This window comes from Cynocephalus volans, chromosome 5 (assembly GCF_027409185.1).
Source record: "Cynocephalus volans isolate mCynVol1 chromosome 5, mCynVol1.pri, whole genome shotgun sequence".
Classification (NCBI taxonomy): domain Eukaryota; kingdom Metazoa; phylum Chordata; class Mammalia; order Dermoptera; family Cynocephalidae; genus Cynocephalus; species Cynocephalus volans.
The window spans coordinates 166,222,592-166,249,462 of NC_084464.1; the positions used below are offsets into that span (position 1 = coordinate 166,222,592).

General features: G+C 40.4%; 2 protein-coding genes across 5 annotated transcripts; one reads left to right on the forward strand and one right to left on the reverse strand.

The window, feature by feature from the left end:
- Positions 1-1,182: 1,182 nt before the first annotated feature.
- Positions 1,183-4,424, forward strand: C5H6orf120 (chromosome 5 C6orf120 homolog). The gene is made up of 2 exons (XM_063096795.1): positions 1,183-1,286; positions 1,893-4,424. Exon 2 carries the CDS (start codon positions 1,936-1,938, stop codon positions 2,506-2,508), a length of 573 nt encoding a protein of 190 aa, XP_062952865.1. The 5' UTR covers positions 1,183-1,286; positions 1,893-1,935; the 3' UTR covers positions 2,509-4,424.
- PHF10 (PHD finger protein 10) lies at positions 3,444-22,007 on the reverse strand. Of its 4 annotated transcripts, none has more exons than XM_063096792.1 (12): positions 21,911-22,007; positions 18,926-19,032; positions 16,881-17,011; positions 16,212-16,289; positions 14,814-14,947; positions 14,568-14,717; positions 13,808-13,917; positions 12,099-12,252; positions 9,828-9,983; positions 5,164-5,272; positions 4,708-4,896; positions 3,444-3,610 (listed from the first exon to the last, which is right to left on the reverse strand). In XM_063096792.1, the coding sequence occupies exons 1-12, from the start codon at positions 21,995-21,997 to the stop codon at positions 3,525-3,527; spliced, it is 1,491 nt and encodes a 496-aa protein (XP_062952862.1). In that variant the 5' UTR covers positions 21,998-22,007; the 3' UTR covers positions 3,444-3,524. The 4 variants fall into 4 exon arrangements, with proteins under 4 accessions (XP_062952862.1, XP_062952861.1, XP_062952863.1 ...); XM_063096791.1 differs by having other exon boundaries at positions 16,212-16,295; XM_063096793.1 differs by lacking the exon at positions 21,911-22,007 and adding an exon at positions 20,768-21,487 and having other exon boundaries at positions 16,212-16,295.
- Between the last annotated feature and the right edge of the window lie 4,864 nt (positions 22,008-26,871).

The window sequence follows — 26,871 nt, forward strand, 5'->3', positions numbered from 1 at the left end:
ACAGCTCCTTGCCCTTTCCACCATGTGAGGACATAGGGAGAAGATGGATCCATCTATGAACCAGGAAGTGGCCTCACCAGACACAAAATCTGCCTTGATTTGGACTTCCGGCATCCGGCAATGTGAGAAATAAATTTCTGTTGTTTATAAGCCTCCCTGTCTATGGTACGTTGTTATAGAGATCCGAATGGACTCAGGTAAGTAAGCAAAAATCATTTACTATTGATGAGTTATGATGCTGAAGTTTTAAAATTGTTCTCTTTTGTAACAATTTAAAATAAATCCAAGAGCGTCCCTATGTTGTACACACTCTCTTGTCTTCCAATCTGATATACTTTCCCAGGGATTTAAAATGGGCAGTTATTGCTTGGAACTGTCCACCCATCAGCCAGGTTCAATGGGGACACTTCTTGCAGGAAAAAATGTCGAGCTCCACCAGTACCATCTCCATCATTAATTCAAACACCAGTGATTACTACCCACCTGGATGCAGCTTCTCCTAAATTCAGTAAAACCAACCCAAAGAAAATAATCAACCTTACGACAGTCATGCCACAAAACCATAAGTGACTGCAAATGCAACCACCAAATGTTGCAATATAAGCCTTCTTTTAACCCAGTACATGCTGAGCCCCGCTGCTGGACTCCTGTGACATCCTGGCCAGGACAAAGTTTCCTAGCAGGTGGCAGCGTTGTGCTTCCACAGAAAGGGGCTGGAGAGAGACACATGTTTTCAGATGCTCTCTCTGCCAGATTCCAGAAAGTGATGATTCCGCAGGGTTTGGAATCGACGCAATTAAAAGCGTGACCCTAAATGACACAAAACCCTTCTCACTGGGACCTATTTCCAGTAGCGCCAGGCATCCCTAGCTCCCTAGTCTACAGACGACTCCACTGAGAAGTCTCCTTAAGCTCATGCACAAAGCACCATGTTTGAATAGCAACGTGAGCAGGTAACCGGTAGAACGTGAACAGGTAACCGGTAGAAGGCGGCCGACGCCTGTCACCTGCGGTCCCGCCAGCTCACGAAGCCGAGCACCCGACGGCATCCAGACGGGCACAGCCCCACCTCCCGGTCCGCCCGGCGCGTCGCTATGGTGACGAGCACGCCGCGCCCGAGCGCCCCACCTCTTTGCCAGTCTCGCGAGAGCTAGGCGCACCTCGCTTCCGGGGACCGCCCCCTGCGTCTCACCTCCCTTCCCGGCGGCGGCCCCACTTCCGCCTCGTGCGGCCAGGCCCGGGCCGAGGTCCGGACGCTGCTGGCGCGGCGCCCTGCGGGTAGCGCGGTGAGTCGGGGGCGCGACGGCCGCCCCGGCAGCCGCTGGCGTCCGCGCTGTGTGGGGCCGGCGGCTCTCCGCCCCCCGCGGCCTTTCTCCTCCTCTCCTGCGGCTCTCCTCAGGCCTCCCCGCCTTCCGTCCCCTCCCCTCCGTCCTGTCACCCGTCCCCTGCTGTCCCCGCCCCGCTGTTCCCGTCCCCCTCCCCTGCTGTCTCCTCCCGTTCTCCTGTCCCCCCCCCCGTCTGTCCCTTCCCCTCTGTGCTCCTGTCTTCCCTCCCCGGCTGTCCCTTCCCGTGCTCCCGTCCCCCCTCCCCTGCTGTCCCTTCCTCTGTGTTCTCCTGTCTCCCGTCCCCTGCTGTCCCTTCTCCTGTTCTCCTGTCCCCCCTCCCCAGCTGTCTCTTCTCCTGTTCTCCTGTCCCCCCTCCCCTGCTGTCCCTTCTCCTCTGTTCTGTCCCCTCTCTGGGCCAGTGGTGGGCCCCCGGGGTGGGCCTACAATGGAATTGCAGGGCTTGAAGAGTCCCACGGGCCTGGACACGCTCTTGGCCAGCGCCACCGGTTGCATGCAGTGGAGACGGGCACTGGTGGTTAAGCGTGTCAACCATGGTTTCACCCACAGAACGCTGACAGATGAGGAGCCCCTGCGCTGAGCACTACCAGCAATGGCCGCGCCCGGCAGGAGAGCCCCCTGGAAGGGAGCCCTGCTGATGCTTCTGGCATCCCAAGCCATGTCCTTGGTGAATTGCTCTGAAGACGACGACGTTCCAGAAGAATGGATCCTGCTGCATGTTGTTCAGGGTCAGATAGGAGCTGGGAATTACAGCTATTTGAGGTTAAATCATGAGGGAAAGATAATTCTTAAGATGCAGAGCTTAAAAGGGGATGCAGACCTGTACATATCTGATAGCACTCTCCACCCAAGCTTTGATGACTATGAGTTACAGGCAGTCACTTGTGGTCAGGATGTCGTTTATATACCAGCACACTTCCAGCGCCCTGTGGGAATAGGCATCTACGGACACCCATCGCACCACGAGAGCGAGTTTGAAATGAAAGTCTACTACGATAGAACCACCGAACAGTACCCATTTGGTGAGACTGCTTATTCCTCAGACGGTGCAGACACAAGTCAGAAGCATGCTTATACTCCAGAAGACGCATCTCAAGAAGAGGAATCTGTTCTGTGGACCATATTAATTAGTATTTTAAAACTGGTACTTGAAATCCTTTTTTGATTCATTCAACACACTCTGGAGTACAATGCCCTTTGTCTGTGAAGTGGATTGCAGTCTGCTGTGAACTTTGCTACTTTTACCCAGCTGACATTGTGGTTAACCTTTTCTAGTCAAGGGATGGAAAAATAAAGCCATACGGTTTTGTTACCTCAGTTATCCCAAAAATAGGAAAAGCAGCAAGCACGATACTTGTTTTCTCTTAAAGATCAAAATTCCTATAAAATAAATTTGCAAAATAACATGTTTAAACTATTTCAATTAGTTTGTCAGGTGCCTAAACAGAAAGATTGCAGGAACTCAGATTTAAGTAAAAGAAATCAAAATAAAGCAACCTTTTATAATTACACAGATCAGATTAACAGGTTGATAATTTTCTAATTTTACTCTGGAGATTCTAAATGAAATTTAGTGTGTAACTTTTCAAGAGTTACTGAAATCAAGACAGAAGTGGAATTATTTATACTTCCCATGCCTGTACTCCAAGCAGAAATGATACCTTTATCCAAACGGGATTTCCAGGCAGGCAGGTATTTACAAACTTTGTTCCTGTGCCAATTAATGGCCATTGTAAATCCAGGTGCACCTAATTAAGCCATTTGTTGTTTTACCATCTTGGGCTACCTATTAATTAAAATTCTTTAGTTATAAACTTTGTTATGCTACCTATGGCAGGCCAAAAACAATAAAGATTAAGAAAGTTTCATGAAAATAATAGGAACTTTTCAGACTAAGGAATAGTTTAGTATTTCAAATTAAATTGCTAAATATTTCCACTGAATTTTGGGGGAGAGTTAAAGTACTAAGAGATAATTTGGAAGATGGACTATTTCTCTACCTGGAATTAGTTCCAAGGGTAATAATAGCTTATAACAGAAATAAATCAACTTGCAGATTTTAAGCTCATAGTTAATTTCAAAAAAAAATTTTTTTATTGGCATAAAAATGAAAATGTTGTAAATAAATTGGCACCAAATATTCAACTTAAATGCATATACAATATTAGTCAAATAACTATTTTATCCCTCTTTGCTGTTTTTCCCCCTTCTGCCCACTTTCCTGGGCGTTGGGGGGGCTCGCTGACAACAGTCACAAATCCAGCGACCTAGGAAAAAAATTGTTAGTTAATATAGAATGAAATTACACTTTCACAGGACTGAATTTGAATCCCATTTAAGCTCTCTTTCCTTAGCTGTCATCAATGATATTCCCCTGTGGATTTTCGGTGGAAAGGGCACTAAGGAGTTCCTTAATGTAAGGAGAAAAATGTAAACTTCCCCTAAAATAATCAGTGTAATCAATGCCATGCAAAATTCAGTGCAAGTCAAGGGGGGCCTAGGGAAAGCAAGGCTATACAATGATATGGACCTTTATAAAATAATCATAATCCTAAAATTAAAGCACTCTTGTACTTTAAAAGTTCAATAATATAAATCCTAATATGAAACCTGTAACTGAATTTGGCTTTTTTAAGCCTTGCTCCCTGCTGTGCACTGGCAGCTCCGTGTCCAACAGCACATTCTCAAGTTCTGGTGTACTGTGCTGACACAGCACTTTAAAACTTCAAGTTATTAACAGCACAGTGTTAAACTATGCTACAAACCTTATCTAAATTACTACAGAACTTTAAATATTTAAAGTTGCTTGCTTCTTAATGATTCCCAGGAAACTTAGTTCTAGGCATATATTTTAAAGAGTACTATTATACAGTGTTAACTATGCAAATAAGTTCTGAAATTACACAATTATCTGTGTAATGTTTTAATCCAATTACTGTGATTTTCCTTGGATTCTGTGTTCATTCTAAAGTTAGCTGGAATTTTCATGCTGCCTCAATTTATAGAAATCTGGTTTAATATGTATAAAGGCGTAGCAGTCACTTTGTTAAGTTTCTAAATAGATGACGTATGAGAATAAAATCAAGGCCTTCAATCAAACTGATGTTCTGTTACTTTATCTTTTTCAGCGGAAAATCACGAGCTCATTCTGTACATTGAACTATACTCCCAAAACATAGCCTAGGCATTCTGACATCTCATTTGTCCTTTTGTTGGGTTGTCTAGGGATAAAAAGCAGGTGGACATGACCTGAATAACTGCAGCTTCAGTCATGTCATTATAGTATTTATGAAGCTTCAAAAAAAAAAAAAATCCAGAGTCTGATCCCTCAAAGATAATGTTCTTATTTTTTTTTAATCTTTACCTGATGGAATAGCACCAAGGCCCACACAAAAAGTATGATAACCTCTGTCACACACATCACAGAACATCATTTCTTCTTCATGGTGGGGTTGTCCACATATAATGCATGTTTTACATTCCATACATTGCCATGGGTAGGTCTTAATCATAGAAACAAGCTCCATGGTCATATCCAGGCAAGAAGGATGGCCTAAATCAAAACCAATATTAGTAGTACTTCACACAAGAATTTTTAACTTAATAGGGCATATAAAATACTACTTCCCAAGAATGGCTATAAAGTTTAATCTCCAAAGAGAAATGAAAATACAATGTAGAAGAAAATACATGGACTTTGTCTATGCCTCACAAGTTACCCTGTATATTTGGTGACTCTTTGGTTGAAGTCTAGCTGACAAACAGTTTTTGAAGAACAAATACTGTGGTTAAAATTTTAAGAAGGCATTTCAATACTCACCACTATTATCACATTGGGAGCAGTGTATGAGTGATTCAGCCTTTCCTTTCTTGTTGGACTCCTTACCCTTCAGACAAATTCCACATATAGCATTTGGAATGACCTTTGGCTGGAAGGGTAGAAGAGGGCTATAAATTCATGCCAGAAGAGCTTACTGTGGGTTCAAAAGGAGTTCTGATATTTTACTGCCTTACCTTTACTTCTGGTAACTTGCTAATAAGGACCTTTTTGAAAGACATGAGTCTGCTTACAACATACGATGGCCTACTGATGAAAGCTTTAAATTTCATCTTAAAATTTTGTAGCATGGTCTCATGTTAAGATTAGATGTAGCATTCTATACTCCCTATGTGCACAGTAAGATCTGTATAATCAACTGGAAGGAAAGACTAAATACAATGTCAAATGTCACTAATCATGGGAAGAGAAAATCCAAGTACCAAATGACAATTATATTTAAGTCAGGCTGATTATAAAAGAGAAGACTAAGTTTTAAGCAGCATATATATTGGTTTTGTTTAAAAACTGGTATTTTGCAAAGTTTTAAAACTAGACCTATAAAAATCAGTGTTTTAAAATTTTCTTTTTTTTTTTTTTTTCCGTGACCGACACTCAGCCAGTGAGTGCACTGGCCATTCCTATATAGGATCCGAACCCGCGGTGGGAGCGTCGCCGCGCTCCCAGCGCTGCTGCACTCTCCCGAGTGCGCCACGGGCTCGGCCCTAAAAATTTTAATTGAAAGATGTCTCATGCATACATTTATGTACATACATGTTTGTGGAAAACTGAGTTGTCTGATTATTCTCTGCCTAGATAATAAAAGAACCTACACTTAAGGAAAAAAGCATTCACTGTGAAATGCAAAACACTATAATGGAAAAATTTAAGTTCAGACAAGCAAAAAAAAATTGTAGTCATTTAAAAAATACACAAACACTCATATTTTGAATACTATTCCTCTTTCATGTTAAAAACATCATGGTCCAGTGAAGGTTTCTGGTCTTTAAACATATTAGGCAACACATAGAAAAATGACAAAGGAAAAAGGGCTCCTGAAAATGCCAGAGGAGGGAGGGCACCCGAACATCCCAGCTTTGACCGTTACAAGATGACATTCACGCATGCTATAGGAATACGTAAATAACAGTGGTAGAAAAACGGAAGAGCAAGTGTGGGCCAAAAACGAAATGGGGCAGGGGGCATACATGATATATGAACTGGGAGAAAAATCTCTTTAAGTAGAATTTTTACATTTCTGTTTTATGCCAACCTAGTCAAATGTATCTTGTACTTCCCTTTCCTACGTTACTGAACCAAAGAGGAACCTAAACAAAACTCAAACCTTGTATATATTCCAGCTTTGAAATGTCTCACTGCCACCTTCATAACCTGTTACGCCTAAACAATTCTTAATTCTTAATTTATTTTTAAAATTATCTTTCTTTGCAAAAGATGACAGAGGCATTCAAAAAGAATTTTTGGCTTATTTATTTTAAAAAGTCAACCTTATACATAAATATAATAAAAACAATAACTCTAAACAATCACAAATGTCTCTACAAAATAATAAATATGGTAGTTAAACATACATATAAAACTTTACCATTAACTATTCTACATCTTCTATATGTATATTTTTATACCCTGCTGCCAACAAAAGGATAGTGTCACATGCTCAAACCTTTTAAGTCTTGCAGTGTAGTTACCCTCTGTTGTTACTGCTACATTCTGAGCATAAGCTTCTCATCATGTGTTCCTATACCTAAATAAAAACAGCTAGGAAGTGCACTTCTATGATCCAAACTCTGGTTCGGTTATGATGAAATCTGTAACTGCCAAAATATAAAGCAGAAAGCTACCTCTCAATCCACCAAAACTAAGAATCACTTTTGGTTATGGTACCTACACTAAATATAAAAGATATACTTATTTAATACTTGTAGTTTAAGTTAGATACTGGCATAGTAAGTATCCAAATATCTTTCAATAAAGTCAGGGAAATAACCACACAGTATTAATTCTAAAAAGACTACTCCTCACAGGAGATCCTTTACAAAACAAAAGTCAACAGGAACAAAACACAAGGCTAGTCATTCATATTCTAGAGCAATTCAAGTTCTACAGTCATTAAATATACATTGAACACCTATGAAGAAAGGGAAACAAGGAAAATCCTAGGTTTACTTCTAAGCTTGAATCGTGTTTTGTTAAACCACTTAAAATTTTTCTTACCCAACAGTCTTCATCTTGATGAAAACAGGAAAAGACAGAAGGAAAACGGGGAGAGATAGCTTTGGAGCATTTTCTGTGATGATGCCACAGCTCAACATACAAAAGTGCTTTGCTCATTCAAGCATCTGAGCTCTCTAAGAAGCCACAATGTTTGCATCCAGAACTTTACACATCAAATAACAATAGTGGGTTGGGAAGCTAGTCACTCAGGGGACTGTAGAGCTGAGGAGGGAGGGAAGGAACAATGTGCAGAACTGCCCTGAAGAGGAAAGGGACAGAACCCTGCATTTGTCAGACTGACACAGTACTGCTCCTAATAATGCAACAACGAAGCTTCACTACTGACAAAAAAATTAAAATACTTATCCTAATAGTTCTCAAATAGAAGACTCATAGTACACTTCCTTTCTGCTTGAAAAACAGCCAAAGATAAGTGAGACTTTCATGGTAGCACTAATATAGTATAGATTTTAATTATATACTTACAGGCCTGACTCCTAACAATTATGTTTTAATTCCAGGTTAATGTAACCTAAACAATACTGTCCTACAAATAAAGGGCAAGCACTAGTGAATCTTATTAATAAGCAAGACATCAGATACATTATCATGTTTCTTAACTCCCATATTTTAAAACACACACACATATATATGAAGTTCAGCTTGAACTACCCTAATATTTAGGCACGTCGTGGCTTATTAATACTTTTCATAGAGAGGTTAACTTTTAATAAACACGTTCACATTAATGTATTATGTCTAGATACTTGGTTGTTCCCATCTTTGAAATACCTGAAACATTTTTAGGTACTAAAAATGTTCACAAAAGATTGTAAAATGTATACTGTGCACATCAGATTCCCTTGAGTATTAACTTAGTAATCTGTATGATATTTTATACACTAAATCAATAATGGTACTGAATAGTTCATTTTCAGCCTTATTAAAACATCTACTTCAATATTCTTTTTTTAACCCATGATCAATCAGTATTATTGTTTGAAAGATCTACAAAACAGAGTTAACAGGACAGTGTGCTTTGAGCTGCCACTCCCACTTGAAGCTCTTAACAGATGAGTAGCACACACTCATTCACATAGGCTAAGTTTACAAAATTTAATCTTTGGAGTTCATTTGCTTTCAATTATTAAGCATTAATTTAAATCTTTAGTTTAAAAAAATTAGATAAGCTATATATGCAAAAAGAAATGTAAAAATCACATAGCAGCAGCCTGTTGAAGCCACCCTTGGAAGCCAACCCTTGGTGAACAAAGCTTAAAATTTGGTTGCTATAGTCTGCAAAAACATGTGTTTTTAAGTTGATTACATGAAGGCATTTTCTAATAAAATATGGAATATGCTACCTGTTAGGTCACTTTTTTTACTTCAAGAAAAGGTAAACGAACTGCTTGGAAGAATTCTGGTTAGGCTGGAGGGAAGGTGGCTAACAGCTCACTTCAGCCTGTTCCTGTGGATTATTTACCACAATCCCAGTTCTGACACAGACAAGGTGCTTCACAATTTCACTCGGCAAAACTTTCTCATCACTTCATTCTAAAACTTTCCTTCAGTACACCTTCATAATCACAATGAAAAGCATATTCTAATACATTCCAAACCAAAGGAACTGTATGTTTTACTATCACCATCCAAAACATAAAACTGCTCAGCTAATTTTATTCCTTTTATAATATTCTTAAATCCCTATATGACAATAAGGCTACTCATCTGTCACCTAACCTTTTGAAAGGGAGAGGCAGACGGAAGAAACATTAAAAATAATAGTTGCTGACAACCTACTGTCTTACTCTGAGAATAATCAGATCAAAAAGTTAACAAGTATGTTTTAATCCTTGTCATAGAATTATATAGACTATTTGCCAAAGTAATGCTAAAAATTACCACAATGTAAATAAGAGGTTTACTATTTTCTCCCAGAGTTTGCTGAATTTGGCAGATGGGTCAAATAATCCTTAGATTAAACCCGGATCTTTCCTAATGAAAGGCACTACAGAAATGCAACATAACAGTCTAACAGTATATCTACCCAAACTTTACAGCTCAGCAGGCTTAGCTATACTAAAATACCAGATAATTATGACCATTACTCCGAGGAAAGAAAGTATAAAGATCTGCCTATGAATGTTTTAAAAACCCATACTTGCCTGGTTATTATTTAAAGAAAAAAAAAAAAAAAAGACTCATAAATTGTTCATATACAAAAAACAGAAGCTAAACCATAGCCAAAAGTGACAGAAAAGCCACCAGGAAATAAAGCAAAAAGAAAGCAGCTGACAGAGGGCACACCACAGTAGAACAGGTAGTGAGGTTCAGCAAGCAGGAGCTCCACAATCGTGAAATTCAAAGTTAAAATATTTCAGGGAGAGAGGCTGGTCAGTAAAGAAGCTGAGTCAGGGGCTTTTTTCTTCTACCTTGTACCCAGGAACTGATTTGGACAGTACAGAACGTTTGGAGCCATCTTTTCTTGGTGTAGCAGCTTTGTCTTTTGATTTCTGTCTTCCCTGGAAAGAGTCCTCCTGGCTCTCAGGAGGGCTTTCCCCTTCAGATACATTGCCAGAGGAGCTGTCCTGGAGTTTAAAAGGCAAAAACAAAAATTCCTTGGAATTAAGACAGATTTGAGTCTTAATTTTGAAAACTACAAAATATATTCAAAAAAATGGAAGTTTTGTCAATTAAAAATTTTTAAAAATCAATCTAAGTATGAAAAAGCTTTTTCCAGTGGAGACTAAAATAAGTCATGTTAAAAATAACATCCTTTTTATAAGTAAAATATAGTGTAAAGCTAATTCCATCTATATCAGTAAGTACCTTAATCAACTTGTCTTCTGATTTAAGTCAACAAGAGTGGAATTATCTGCTTCAGCTATTATTATGCCACACAGCTTCAACATCATTTTTCATGTTACAGGGGAACATATTTGTATCATACAAAAACATACTGTTGCATATAAGTGTGGGTATTTTCACTTAGGAATAAAGGTTATTAAAAAGTTCTTCAAGCACACATTTGTCTTTTCATAATGTTAAACTATGTAGGGCCAATATCTCCAACTATCTACAGCAGTATCTGACATATTTTACATGTTCAAGGTTTAAGACCTCAATATTTGATCATTTAATTCATTTTATAATTTAAAATTTTCTAATCAGAATAACAATTTTACGTTCATATAAATTATAAGTGAAAAAATTATGTTATCCACAGCCACCCTAACCCTGAGACAAGCACTGGGAACACTGAAGCATCTCCTGATCGCTTTCCTGGGTGTGTGTTCACGTATACAGACATCCAGACTCTCTCACACACACCCCCTATAATGAGCACTCATTTTTTAAAACACAAATCTAGATTACACTGTGTGTGCTTATTTTAGCATTTTTAAAGCATTTTCATACATCATTAAATATTATTTGAACTGCATTTCCATCCTATAAATGTAATATCGCCCACCATAAATGTTAAAATTTACATCTGATTTCCACTATAAGAAATACTATTAACATTCTAACAGACATTTCTTTCTAATTACATTTTGTCAGTATCTGATTAAGTCCTTAGGACAAATTCTATTAGTGGATTTTCTAGGTCAAATTCTGTGAAAATTAAAATTCTTAGTATACTGTCAAAATGCTTTCCCAACATGTTGGATTAATTTATATTCCCAGTAGTGTGGGAGGAAGTCAGCTTCCCCTTTCAAGACCAAGAAAGGAGAAAAGTGGTATCACCACCTTAATACTTGAACAGCACCTTATTTTATGTAACAAGTATTATTAAATATGTTTTAGAAGCTGTTGATCACAGCTTCTAAGGAAATTTAATGCCCACCCCATGGTAGCACATTCTGAGGTTCAGGCTGGCTACCGTGAAAAGTTTAAAATGGCCAGTTATTTAAAATGCAGTGCTAAAGAAAATCAAAGCCCTGTGTCATCATTAAGATCAAAGCCCTATACCATCACTGGCTTTTGGTTCTCCTTCATTTCCACAGAGTACACCAACTTCCCACTGTCTGCAAGTGTATTTTGTTTAAAAAGAAAAAAAAGGGGGCCGGGCCCGTGGCGCACTTGGGAGAGTGCAGCGCTTAGGAGCGCAGCGGCGCTCGCGCAGCGGGTTCGGATCCTATATAGGTATGGCCGGTGCGCTCACTGGCTGAGCACAGTGCGGGCGACACCAAGCCAAGGGTTGCTATCCCCTTACTGGTCACAAAAAGACAAAAAAAAAAATTATACAGGAAAACCCAACTAACAGTACAACATGTTAGTAAATGTAGGAAGTCTAAGATTAAATCAACAATAAGAACACAAGTTAATGCACTCCTCCTCAAATAAAGAAAAATACGTTTCTCTATGGCAAGAAATCAGTCTAAGTCTTTATTTTAAGCTGTATAGACAGCAAGTTAAACAAAAAGATCACAAACTAATGTTCAGTACCCTTGCCTAACCTGCTCATAACAAAGGGGTGATTTTCAATATAAAACTTAAACAGAGTCCATGCACAGCTTGTTTATATCAACACTCAACAATAAATAACTTTTCTTGATGAAAACCTTCTCTGGAAATTATAGGCACTGTGCTTTTTCAAAAAGAGGGTGCTGACACAGTTCAATTTAACATTCCAGGAAAGCAATTATTAATTGCAAAAACTCAAAGGGAAAGGAAATGCTTCTTACTAAAGATATTCTTACCGAAGTGCCTTTATTTTTCCGTTTCTCGTCAACTCGACCATCTTCAGCATCATCTGAGTCACCATCACTATCTAGAGCAGGGAGCTCAGGATCCAGAGGGGGCTCATACAGGGCTGTGTTTAATGGCAAATACCGCAGTTCATCTGGTGAGTACCTAAAGTTAAGAAAAATTACTTTCAGTTTTCCTTTACTGCTAAATACAAATGGACTAATCTTTGAGCTACTAAGATCACCTTAAACTTCTCAACACCAAATACTTCTGAAAAATGATGAGATAATTATTCATTTTGGTCATGTGGGGATAAGTAATAAATAAAAAAGCCTGAACAGTAGTCTGATCATGTGAAATACACATTTCATTTTCATTATCAAAAGATAACCCCTCTCTCCTCTTTACCCTTAACCCAAAAAAGAAAATAATAAAATGTCAGCAGACAAGGGTGAAAATGTAGCAACACGGAATAGCGCATAAAAGCCTGGGCCCTAGGTCTGGCTGAATGCTCACATCCACCTCCCAAGTCACTACTACTTCTCTGTGCTGCCATTCCTTCACGTGTAAAGGTGTAATAGCAGAGTCTACCTGACAGAACTGATGTGAGGATTAAATAAATTAATCATGTGAATCACAACAGTGCATGGTACATATTACTGAGAACATAATTTAAAAAATAAAATTTTCAGTACTAAGTTATTTTTAACCCATCTGTGAAGCATCTATTCTAACAAATTCAATCATCTACTTTGTCTGAAGCTAGAGACTCGCAATCCCTTCCCCACGGCCAGATGGCACACCTAGATGACAAAGTTTAGTGCCACCTTCATTCCTACCCTCAGTGAAGCCCTCACTCAAGAAGGGACCTGGGTCAGCACCTCCCTCAACCAGGAAATCTCACCAAATAGCAAAGAGGCTGGTACACTCGCATATAACTTTCGATAATTTGCTGACACACACAAAATAAATAAATAAATAAAAATTTCTACCCATGACTTAAATTTGACTTTTAAACAGTATGATTCTACACTCTATTTAAATTCTATTCTCTAAAAAACAGTCTCTATTCTATTCCTTCCAGCATAAGGTTTAAAGCTGAGATTCTGAAACAAAATTAACCTGTTAGCCCTGCTTTCTTCAGTTCCCTTCAGGTTTTTTGGTTTACAAATTGGAAGCAACACGCAGGCCAGGTCAGTAATATGGCTGAAGCAACCAGGTGTCCACGCCTGCCCTGTGGCCTCTCCACTCCTCCCCTCCTCTCCTCTGCAGTCCAAGTCAGTGCTTCCCACACTCTAATCTGGAGGTGACATCATCTGTGAAAATGCAGACTCTGGTTCAGTAGGTCTGGGGTTGGGTGCTTGAATTCTGCATTTCCAGAAAGCTTGTGAGTGATACCAGTGCTGCGAGACCTGCACCATACTTTGAGCAGAGAGATGCTAGAGAACCTCCAGCACCTGTCTATGACAAATTCAAAGAAGGTGGGCAGAGACATGGGCAATCCAGGCTTTGTCAGCAGATGTTCAAATCTGACTGAAGGGTGTTCTTCACCATAGAACCAGAGAAGATAAAGAATATTGACACAAATCCTATATAACATCTTATGGTGATATTTATATACCCAAAAATTGTTAGGAGGCAAGTATACACAAGGTTCTAAAACCCCTCACTGACAGCCCACCAAAACTACTGAACAGTTGTAACTAAAACTACTGAATACCTCTTATAATATTCCTGGAACTGTCCGGGGATGAGAGCCACGGGGTAAGAACTGACCTTCGTTCTCTCTGTTGGCAACACTTTGTACTTCCCCTGAGGCACCTGTATGACCTGTGTTAACATAGAGCAAAACACAAAACTGATGCCACACTAGGAATCAAGGCTTCAGGCAAAGAACCCCCACGTGCTCTCCATTGCACACCCCCTCCCCACCAAAAAAGCTAAAAATTTAAGAGACATTGGGAGCTATAATCTAATGGGACCGTTGGTGCTTTCTAGTTCTACATGTGATAGTTTTATCTGCCTGTTCACCATGAGCATTTCTGAGGAAAGGCAGTGTCTCTTGCTCACCACTTAACTGCAGTGTGACCTGGGCAGCTTATACAACCTCTCTGTCGTTCAACTTCTTCATCTATGAAATGGAAATAATACTAGTTCCAACCTCACGTGGTTACTATGGGAATTAAAGGAATTAATATGGAAATCTCTTACATCCACCCTCGGGGACACACAGCAAGTATGATATGTAGCTGTTATTAGTCTCATTCAGTAGAATATCAACCATAAAGCAAAAGATGTCTCACACACAAAAAAAGTAAATTGAGTATTATTAGGCACATCATTAAAATTAATCTCTTAAAATCTGGGAAGGAAAAGCACATATAGCTGGCACAAAGCAATAATAATAAAGGGGTAATGTGCACTCTGCAGTAACAAGCAGTAAGCAAGGTCTGGGGACTACTCAATTTAAGTCATCCTACATGTGTCTGCAAGTCAAAATAAGCTCTTCTTTCTTCCATGCGTTCCCGGTTCAAGTTGCTGTTAAATTCAGCTGCTTTTTTTGCAGCTTTCTTAATATACTCAGGCACTTTGCTGGCTTCGACTTTTTGAGTATTCTGTTGTTGCATTTGCTGAAATAAAAATATTACAGTTGGAAGTCAAATTTAACTACAAAATGTCACTCTCTCCAACCCAAATAAAAGATGCTAGTCACCTCAATTACTTACAGAATACTCTTTATAATGGTCTGTAATTCGTTGACGTTCTTTTTCTTGTAGAATAACAGAATATTCAGCATGTTTGGCTGGATATTCTTTTATCATTAGATCAATCACTTCATCACTGCGCAATGCTGTTAAACCTATTTTAGACCAAAAAAAAGGAAAAAAGGGTGAAGAAGTTCTTTTAAGGGCAAGTAAATACAACTGCTTTCCAAAACTTGCTTCTCCTTTGAGCTACTCTACAGTTAAAAAGGTTTTCCAATAGTCAAAACAAAATATCTTAATACATTTGAAAATTATAAAATAATATTCATAACATAAAGTTAAGTAATTAAAAGATTGTCTTGCAAGGGTAAACAAATCAGTATTTCAACTAAATGAGTTTTTTTAGATTCTATGTATTCTAAACACATATCCCTTTACTTAGAAACAATTGTGAAGTAATGAGGTACACTAAATACTAACAAGTAATATAAGTTATTTAGATGAGTTAAAAAAACAGTTTTCAAAGTATTGTAGTTCCTAGTCTTCAAATTCCATAACTAGAAATATTACAGACATTTTAGATTTTACCAAAAGGATCAGCACATATACACATCATATAGATAATTTTCAAAACTCACAATAGCAGATTTCACCAATTGCTGAAATGAACTCCCATGAATGTATATTAAAAAGTAGCTGTTACATTAAAATGCTTATTAAAGAAAATAGATAAAGCATGAAGATAATTACACAGAAGTAAAAACTGAGCAAAACTTGCCTTTTAAGAGACAAAAATCAATACCTTTTAAAAATACTGTACAAATTTTGCACACAAAAAATAAACACTCTGACAACTCTGAAAGTTACTATTAGAAAATTATATTCTGTTAGAGAATATAGATGCTTCTCGACTTACAACAGGGTTGTCCCTATAAACCCATCATAAATTGAAAATATCATTAGTCAAAAATGCATTTAATACACCTAACCTAACAAACATCATAGCTTAGGCTTGCCTATCTTAAATATGCTCAGAACACTGACATGCAGCCTACCGTTGGGCAAAATAAAATGCTGAATATCTCATGTAATTTATTGAATACTGTACTGAAAGTGAAAAACAGAATGACTGTACAGGTACTTAAATTACGGTTTCTACTAAACCTGTATGGCATTCAAAACATTGTAAAGTTGAAAAATCTTAAGTGGAACCATCTTCAGGTGGGGACCATTGGTGTAAGTTTCATTCTTCTATGCACTTTAACAGTAATAAAAAATGAAGTAAATGATCTAGCATTTAAATAGTTCAATTTAGTTTATGAATTTTTAAAAATATTTTAGGAAAGGAAATACAAATATTTATCAATATCACCTCATAAATGTTCAGCTTGAAAAATTCACATTAAAGTCTTTTATTACCTAAAGTGCACTGAGTTTCTGTAATAACATTTAGCTCTCTCAGGTAAAGTTTCTCCTTGTGAGACAAATCTCGTCGCTCTAAATCTCCAAAAAAAGAACAAAAGACTATTAAAAATAGTGAAACATTATGCATTTGTAAAACTTTTAAAAGCTTAAAAACTTAATTTTTAAAAGTATTTCATATTACATATCCAAATATTTTTAAAAAGAGTACACAAAAATCATATAAATTCAAGAAATAAGAGAATAAAATTGAAAATAAATTAATCCATAGAAAGAAAGTAACATAAATAACTGTATTAAAATAATCAGAAATAACATTTCTCAAGTTTAGATGTGGTTTATATATAGCTAACTCCATACCTAAGGTCAAGGAGCAATGGCAAAGAATCCAAAATTCTTGGCTATAAAATGATTTTTTCTAAAATTTTTCCCAGGAGATTCACCTTTCTCATTTTGCTTTTAAATCAGTTTATGAGATATTAGAATATATCAATAATAGAGAGAGATGTTGAAAGATAGGAGTAAATGAAAATCAACAACACAAGAACATAAAATATATTATAAATAATCCACACTGAAGAATTTAGAAGTTGACAGCCTATAATAAAGAATTACTATTAGTTAAAAGTTAGGTTTAATCTATTACATAAACTAAGACTTAAGTACCTGGATATTTCCGTTTAAAGGAGGTCACACCCAAATATTCACTGACTTGTTCTTGAAGCATATAGTATTCTCCTGTTTCATCAGGTGGCCATTTGTACTCTATCAAATTTTCTGCTGGATAGTAACTAAAGCTAAGCACAGAAATGTATATTATGCCTTAAATGTGGCTTTCATTAAATTTCAATTGCTTTTATTTTTAAGGATATTTTGAAAACTATTTTAAGTATTTAAATTCTTTGTTTGCTATGACTTGATTTTGTGTGTATCAAAGAAAATTACAAAGCAGGTAGAAGGAAGAGAAATCATCATCTGGAATATCAAATCCAAAAAGTACATCAAAAATAAAATTTTCTATATAAAACAGAAGAATCAAGACTGCTAGGAACAAACGCATTTTTTAACTTCAGAGACCTGAGGCCGAAGCAAGGTGGTGATATCAGCTCTTTCTTCTGGGCTTAACCCCCATAGCCAGCATTTCATCCACCCAAGGTATAAAGTAAATCAACTTCTGTTTCTTGTCTGCTGTTCAGTGAGTCACAAATAGCTAAGAAAGGAGAACTCTAAAAACCTATTTCTCAATAAGTTGTACTATAAACCATAATTCTTTGTTTTTATAAACTCTATAAACCCAGAAGCAAAGAACAGACCTAGTTTGAAGGTGCCAGTGTACTGCAGTCAATCTCAATCCTGAACAGAAAAGAGTACAAATTTCAGTATCTGGGCCAATTCAACCTCTAAATTAGAGGCAGGAATGAGACACTATTTTATGCATCTATTCATTCAAAAAGTAACTAACGAAAAGAACAGTGTTCTCAAAAATGGTGCTGGGAAACTGGGGATCCATATGCCAAAATAGGAAACTGGATCTTTACCCTCTCATTACATACAAAAATGAACTTAAAATGGATCTACAACCTAAATATAAGAGCTAACGAGAAAACTGTTAGAAGAAAACATAGAAATCTTCATGACCTCTACTGGCAATGGATTCTTAGCTGTGACACCAAAAGCACAAACAAAAGAAAAAAAAACAGATAATTAGGACTTCATCAAAATAAAAAATTTTGTACATCAAAGGACACTATCAACAGAGTGAAAAGACAACCCAGAGAATGGGAGAAAATATTTGCAAATCATAATATATCGGATAGGGAATTAATACCTTTTAGGATGACTATTATCAAAAAAAAGGGGAGAGGATAACAAATTGGCAAACGTGAAGAAACGGGAAACTTTTCAGTATTAATGGTGGAAATGTAAAATAGTTCAGCTGCAGTGAAAAAGTCTGTCAGTTCCTCAAAAAACTAAACACAGAATTACCATATGATCTAGCTATTTCCTTGGAGTGTATGAAAACAGGGAACTCCAAATGAAAGCAGAGACTCCAAACGCCAATACTCACAATATTCTAAACACAGCATTAACAAAAAGGTGGAAACAACCCAAATGTCCATTGACATATGAATGCATGAACAAAATACAGTATATACATACAATGGAATATTACTCAGCCCTAAAAAGGAATGAAATTCTGACATGCTACAACATGGATGAAACCTGAAGACAAATCATATAAGCCAGACACAAAAGAACAAATACTGTATGGTTCCACTTGTATGAGGTACCTACAGTTGTCAAATTCATAGAAAAGAAAAGTAGAATGGTGGTTGTCAGGGCTGAGAAGAGAGGAGAATGGAAGTTATGTTTAATGGTTATGAAATTTGTTTGGTGTAGTAAAAAAGTTTTGGAAAGGGATAGTGGTGATGGTTGCACAACACTGTGAATGTAATTAATGCTATTGAATTGTACACTTGAAAACAGTTAAAACTGTGTATTTTATTAAATGTATTTTACTATGATAAATTCTTTTTTAATTGCACTAAGTAGCAAGACCAACTTTGGTATCATATTGTAAGACAGGAAGAAAATATTCTAAAATTTTTAACAACTGCCTTTGCCAGGGCTGAGGGGAGGGAAAGAGGAAGCTAATGCAGACAGGAGAAACATACCACAAAAAATATTACTAAGCAATAAAATGACATTACCCAAGATCTTGACTTGAAGTTTCACAACTCCTAGAGCTATCTCCTGAGCCCATTCGCCTCCTTTTGGATGGTTGGGTCCCATCATTTGAATTATCTTCATTATCATCCTGTACATTTAAAAGGTTCAAAAACAATAATTAAACAAAGAATAAAAGAATGAATAATAAACAAAGAAAGAATGATTATGTATTTTCCCAGACTTTCTAGAAGTCAAAACAAGAGAAAGGCTTTCTAAGGACAACTAGTTACACAAATGTTAACTTCCTACTATAACTAAAAGGGGCCAAGAATTTGTTATGAGCAAGACCTGGAACAGAACTAAAAATGGATCTTCAATCCACTCGAAACAAGAAAAATTTCAATTAACCTGTAAATCTCAATCTACATTCACTCTCTTTATCAACTGAGGTTAAAATGCTTTCTGATTTTAATAAACACACAAAACTGCTGCATCACTCTAAAATTAAAGCAAACCCTCCTACCCAAGCTGGGAAAAAAATGTATGGATTATTTGCAGTGCTTAATTCAAGTTAGAGCTGGTTCATTGGACTATGCCAACAACTGACTACTTTAGGTTACTCATATCCCTGTGGAAAGGGGACATACAAGGACTAAAAACAGGTTACTAATCCTAACCACTCATTTTTTTTCCTTATGTTGCAAAAATCTAGCAAAAATATACCCTAATAAGTCATCTATCTATAATATAGCAATACACACATGGCCCCAAAATATACCCTACTAAGAGTCATCTATCTGTAATATAGCAATACACACACAGCCCAAAAAGAAGACGCTTATATATTTCTAATGCAATCCATTAAGTGTCAAGAATATAAATGCTGGAAGTTCTAGTATTTCATCAAGAAAATGAATTGAGGTATCAGAAGTTAGGGAACTTGATTTCTTTACCTATTAGCCAAAGCTTAAGGTCTTAATCATAGACTGGTTTTTTTTGTTCTTTTGTTTTGTTTTTTTAATCAAGGTAATGTAGCTTCTAATGCTAATACAATTTTATTAAATACCATGGTTCCCTTGTTACATATTATAATGAAAGCAATCCTGCAAAAGAATATAAAGAGGCAGTATGATATAGTGGTCAGACATGCCAGAGCTGGACTGCCTGGGATCTTACTGGGCACTGCCCCTCACTAGCTGGGTGCTTATTCTGTGATTGTCTCTACTTATCTGAAAAACAAAAAATAATAGTGCCCATATTATGTGGCTAATGCAAGGATTAAATGAGTTAATATATGGAAAGCACTTAGAGCAAGGACTAGACCATAATTATGTGTCTGATAAATGTTAGCTAAAATTATGATTATGAGGTTAATAAAGTCTCAAATGTCTCAGTTCCAAGAATTTACTGATTCTTTTCCAAATAGTAAAATACACAAAATATTCTCTTTTTTCAGTGTTATAAAATAAACACTCAACTAAAGAGCTCTGTATATTCGTATTAAGACTAGCAACCAAGTAGGAGCTGGAAAATAATCAAAATCTATTTTCCCAAAATTTACATTTAACAATAAGTATCACAATTACAACATTTCATATCCACTTCTTCAGACATAACTTATTTTAAGCATTCAAGTATCTTTTTTTCTATTTTACTTGCTTGTGAGCATTTTAAGGATTTTTATGTCAATTTGTTTAAGTACATTTCCCTTTGGCTAAAAAATTGAGACATTCAAAAATAGACAAAAAAACAAGAGAAAGTTAAAATGGAAAGTCCTCAAAGAAAGCCGAAATCACAATTTCATATATAAGATGTTTTAGATTTGCTATTACAAATTTTAGGCAAACACATTATTGCATGAAGTGAGCATCTGGTTTACTTACCTGCTACTAGAGAGGTAGTAACAGCAATACCTTTCCCAGTATAAGATGGAATGAGACTGTTACAAGAATTTACTTGTAACAAGGATGCTGACACAGGGGTCCACGTTTTAAAAGACTCCCAAATACATTAAATCAGAGGCTGCATTGCAGAGTTACATGTGGTTCCCACCTTCGAATTAAATCGGTCCCTGCACATCACAAGCTTCACTGCGGGTGGATAAGGGGCAGGCCGGAAGCCCACGCGTGCGAGGCCGCGTGAGATGCGGGGGACACTGGCGTCCTCATCCCGGGGCACGGGGGACACGCGGGGCGGCCTCGTCGCACAGCACCGGAACCGTTCCTGCCGCCACTGCTGGTGCCGCGCGAGGACGGCAGGCCCGCGTTCCCAGTGTCTTCTAATCGCTGCTTTCCAAGCACAAGTTCTGAAGTTTCGAAAACGTCACTCCTCCCTTCCAACTGTCACAAACCACTAAACGAACGGGGAACAAACTGTTTCGGCGCCTGGCCTCCTACTTACTGCTCGTCCCGATCTTTCTCCACTCATGTTTGAGCCTGAAAACACCACTTTTTTTTTTTTTTTTTTTAACCTCCTGAAAACACTACAAAGTTTAATAAAAAAACAAGATTCACTGAGAACATCGAGAGGCCGCGCGTCACCGCTCTCGGCTTTGGACGTCTGTGAATTCCGCCATCCTGCCGAGCTCACTAACCGTCTTACTTTCCATATTGTTTACAATCTGTTCTGTGGTGAGCGTGCAGGTTTCAGAAGCCGCTCACGAAATGGTGGACTCATGAGTACGCACACGCCAGCCGGGCTCCGGGGACGCGGCGGCCCCGCCTGAGGAAAGTTTCGCAGGCGCCCGGCCTGTGCAGCGCGAGGCAAGGGCCGAGGCTCCGCTCACGTGCGGCGCCGCCGACAACTTCGGGAGGCCGCGGCCGCGCGCACTTGTTGCTCCTGAGAGGCCGCGGCCGGCGGCTGCCCCCCTCCCCTCCCCCGGCCCCAGCCTCCTCAGGGTCGGGGTCCAGCGCGGACGGCGCCTCCCGGCCGCCGTGGCCGTCCCCTCCCCCGAGACGCCCGCGGCCGCCGTTGGGCCGGGCCGAGGCCGCGCCGCCCGCGCTCGGGCCGCGCCGGCGCCTCCTCACCTTCGGGGACTGCGCTCCGGGGGTGGCAGGGTCGCTGTCGCACGGCCGCGGGGACAGCGCCGCCCCGGGCCCGGCCGCCGCCGCCATCAGCCCGAGCGCCCCACGCCGCCGCCGCCGCCGTCTCCGTCTCCTCGTCCCGGCCGCTGCCGCTGCCGCCGCCGCCGCCGCCGCCGCGCGGGCCGCCCGCCGCCCCGGCCCCGCCCCCTCCGCCCGCCCGCCCGGGGGCCGGCCCCTGCCGCCGCGCGCCCCGCGGCCCGCCAGCGCCGCCGCCACCGCCATGGCCGCTGCCAGCGCGCCGCCCGCGCGGAGAACGCCCGGGGCTGCGAGGACCCGGGCTGAGGCCGCAATGGAGGACGCGCGGCGGCGGCGCTCCTCACGTCAGCCCGACCCGCACGGCCGCTGCCGAATCAGGCCCGCCGATCCCCTCAGACCTGCCGCTTTCCTCAGACCCGCCGCTCCCCTCAGACCCGCCGCCGCCTCAGACCCGCCGCTCCCCTCAGACCCGCCGCTCCCTTCAGACCCGCCGCTCCCCTCAGACCCGCCGCTCCCCTCAGGCCCGCCGCCGCCGCCTCAGCCGGAGGCTCCCCACGGCCCGGCGTTCTGCTCGGCCCGCCGCTCCCCTCAGGCCGCGGCACGCCCCACCCCCGGCCGCCGCTCCCTCAGCCCCCGGCCCCGCCCCGGCTCGTCGCCACTTGGCGCGCTCGCGGCCGCCCCCTCCCCGCGGCCCCCGGCCCGGCCCCTCCACACGTCAGCCCTCTCCTCCCCCTGCCCCCGCCCCCCGCCCGGGGTCTCCGCGGCCTGACTGCCCGGCCCACCTCCTCGCGGCCCCGCGCCGCCTTTGTTCTCTGGCTGGCGGGAGCCCCGGAGCCGCGAGCCACCTGCCGCGGGACGTGGCCTTGCCACGGACGCCCCGCAGGTCCACCACGATCGTTCGGTGGCTGGCGTCGCGGTCTTCAAACGCGGAGCCGCCGAAGTTGAATCGCAGGGGTGTGACCGTCGCCTCCACTTCCCCTGCGTTTTCACGTCTGCAAAATGGGGAGAAACGCAGTCCACGGAGGTGGGTCCGGAGGAGGCGCCTGGGCCCGCAGAGTCGTTCCACTGGAGCTGAGTTCATTAGTGATCCCGGTTCCCAGGAGGACCGGGTCACGTCTAGGACCGCACTAAAAACAGCAGGCTAGGAAGCAAACGTTGAAAAGACACGTGGCAGACCGCACATTAAGACACAGGGAGCCAGAAACGTGGAGAAGTCCATCTCTTAGCAGACGCTTTATTTCCTGAGAGTGTAGGTGGCTTGTTTCTGGCAAGATCATGTTCTTGGATTTAAAGTACAGTGTGGCTCCCTCTGTATTTGTTATTGGTGCCTACAGTCAGCAAAGTGTGGAAATACAAAACGGATTATTTCTAGACCGTGACGTTAATACAAACGGCCTCCTTTACTCTCCCAGCCCTCCCTTTCCTGACTTTTTCACTTGTACCAGATTAGAGATGGCATCCCCGACGATTCAAGGCCATCCAACTGCTCCTAAATCAGACTTTGCTTCTCGCACAAGCTCAGTCAGTCCAGCACCCCATCACCCTGCCTAGAGTGCACTTGAGAAAATGGCCTGACGTCCACTGGAGGAGTGAGGGGATGAAAGGTGCTCTGGCCCCCAGTGTGCAGCTGCAGGCTGCTGCCTCAGCTTTTGACTGAACCCGCCAAGAAATGACATCGTTTCCCAAAATTACCTTCCCTGATCAGAGCTCTCAGATTCTCTGGATAGAGTGAGGTGTTAAAAAAATAAAATAAAATAAATTGTAAAAAGAAGTCTAGTTATTTAGTCCTCTTGTCCCTTGGGTTTTTGGTCTCTAGATCGAATATAAATTTAAAATACTTCATTCTAAGTCAACAAATACTTATTCAGCTTTCCATTATGCAAGGCAAGGCAGAATATTAAGGAAGCACCTTATGGATGCCTGTAGGCAGCTTCAATGCTAATATGATACAAACATATCATTGTACTTAAAGGCAGCTCAGGTGGGAGAAAATTTATTAGCAACTACAAAAATTAAGATATCAAAGTTGACACAGAATTTGAAGTGTCTTAAGAGATAGGTAGGACAGATACAGGTAGATGTGCAATTGGAAGTGGAAATGGGTTGCAAGCCAAAAAAGACTGAGAGGTGGGAAATTAGCAGGCATATTTGTTTCCTAGCAGGGGCTCACTGACCCTATCTGCAAGGTCAACTGGCATAGAGACAGGAGTTACAGCTCTCAAATCTGTCTCCTAGGACCCAGGGCTGAACAAGCTTTTAAAGGGGCACTAGGTATGAATCAAGCCATATGACCAGGTGATAGGAGATGGGCTAGTTCCAAGTTGGGCCAAATACAGTAATGAGGCAGCATCCATTTGTCAGTTCTGAAAACAGTCCCTTGGTTGGTCTAATCTGGATCTAGCAGTTTGGTGGAGAATGTCCAGGTTCCTGAGGTCGTCTGAAGGGCATGGTCCTCTCTCTGCCTCAGCTCAGCTTATACCCTGAAAGACAGCTTTGGAAGAACTGGAGATAGGAAAATAAAACCTGTTTTAAACGGTTACAACTAGTTTTAGACAGTTAAAACCAGTTTTAGACTTACACATTCAGATACATCACTTCTGAGCGCGTTGGTGGTATAGTGGTGAGCATAGCTGCCTTCCAGATACATCACTTCTGGTTTGGCTTGAGAATAGGATAAATGAAGGCAGATTCTAGTTAGGGATGAAATATATAGGAGGCAATCTGATGTAAAGGAGAGAACAAACATTTAGAGTTAAGACTTTGGTTTGAATCCCAGCTGAGCCACTCATTAGCTGTGTGAAAGTATGTAGATTATTTAATCTCACTGACCATTTTCTCATTTGTAGAATAAAAATAACAATGTCCATTCAATTATTACACAAATACTTTATGGCAAACCAACTATGACCTGAAAACTATATTAGGTGATGGGGATATAAGGAATCATTCATTCATTCATCAAAAACTGCCTTACTGTTTACTAATAGGCACTGGCAAAACAGTAGTGGGGTGGGGGAACAACATAAAACTGTATGAGACCACTCAAAACATGTAGACATAGTCAAGAAAAAGGCCCAAGACGAAGAAGTCCAGAGTTACTTAACCTATGTAAGATAGAGAAGAAGGAAGAAAACTGTGTGATGGATATAGGACATGGCTGGAGCCATTGTGCACACAATAAGCACCAGCACGAAACAGCCTCCGGCCTCATCTTCCCCTCCAGCACCAAGCCCCTCCCCACTTCCCTTTACCAGAAGCCTCCTGACTTAGAAACAACTCTCCACCTAGTTACTTCAACCTAATGGTCCCTCCCCCCATACATTTCGGGTCCAAAAGCTAATATAAGCTCCCACTGCCCTATGTTAGGGGATGTCCCCCATTTTCAGGGCAGCTCCGGGCTGCCTGCCATTTTCAGCACAGCTCGGCAGATTTTCTTCCTTTAATAAAGTTTGAACGGTACCCACATCTAGGCTCACTTTCTTTCACTGTGTCATATATTGGAAACCAAAAGGATAGAGTGTTTCAAAAAGAGGGACTGGTCAACTATGTCAATGAAAAAGTTGAGTAAGATGAAGACAGAGAAATGTCCATTGTATTTAGCAACTTTGGAGCAATTAGCTGTCTTGACGGTTTCAAGCCGTTTCAGTGGAGTGCTGGTTTCAGAAAGTAGATTGAAGTGGATTAAGGAAGGAATGGGAAGCTAGGAATTGGAGCCAGAGTATAGGCAACTCTTCTGAGAGATGTTATTGTAACAAGTAATAGAGAAAGAGGATAACTGGAGAGGTGGTGGTGGTGTTTTTAAGATGGGAGACACTAGTGCATGCCGCTGGAAGGCAGACTGTAAGGAGGCAACAAGGAATGGGACCCAGAACACAGGTGTGGCAATATGCCTTGGATAGGAAGATGCACGATCCATCCATTGTAACAGGAAAGACAAAAGGTGGCCGGCTAAAACTGCAAGAAGGTTTAGAGATTTGATGTTGGAAAACTTGAAGGACTTTTACCTCTGAAAGCTTTTGTTTCCGTAATAAAATACGAGTATAGGGTGAGATCATCGGCTGAAAATGAGAAGAGGAACATAGAAGGTTTGAGGAAAGAGAAGGTGTGTCAGAGAGTAGGAAAGCGAAGTCTCTGGGATGCCAAGTGGTGTGCCTACTCGATACTGATGGTCATGAATTTAAAGTGAAGCTACTCAGTCTGGTTTTGTGATGTTCTCAGTCAAGTCTAGCTACTTTGATTTAGGTTTGGACAAAGTGGATAATGGGGTTCATTCAGGAAGGGGTTTTCCCAGGTGAGGAAGAGGGGCAGAAGAATTTGGAAGGTGTTTGTAAAGGAGTGATTATAATGGGCTATGAAATCTAAGCTGAACAAGGAAGAAAACAAGAGGGCTATGAACAACGAAAAAGGCCAATGAATGGAGATTTCAATACAATTAAAGAGTGGGTGGCTGTCTTCAGGGTACTAGAGGTGGTGAGCTGAAGGACAGTAAATGATTGCATGATGATAGCTTGCTTGAAATAAAGATTTCAGAGGTCATACAATACTGATGATAGCAAGGTCTAGAGGGTGAACTAAGGTGGGCTGGAAGAAAAGGTCATTGAATTTGAGTTGGGCACGTAATTGAGAAGCTAGATTACAGCCACTCCTAGTTTTCACAGTAGCATAGGACTACAAAAATGACCATGGAAGCTGACATAGCAATCTTAATAATCAAAGAGAAAAATTACAATTGTCCTGTAATGTTTAAGAACTTTTGTCAAAACATTAAAAACTCTCTTGCTGCTTGTTAAAAATGTATAGGGAATTTTTTAAATTGTAAAACTAATATTTATCTAGTATTATACAATTTAAAGTGTGAGAAACATGGAGAATTGGTGCTTTATTCTTTATTAAAAAGAAAAAAATTACCAACAGTAGTTTCAGCTGTG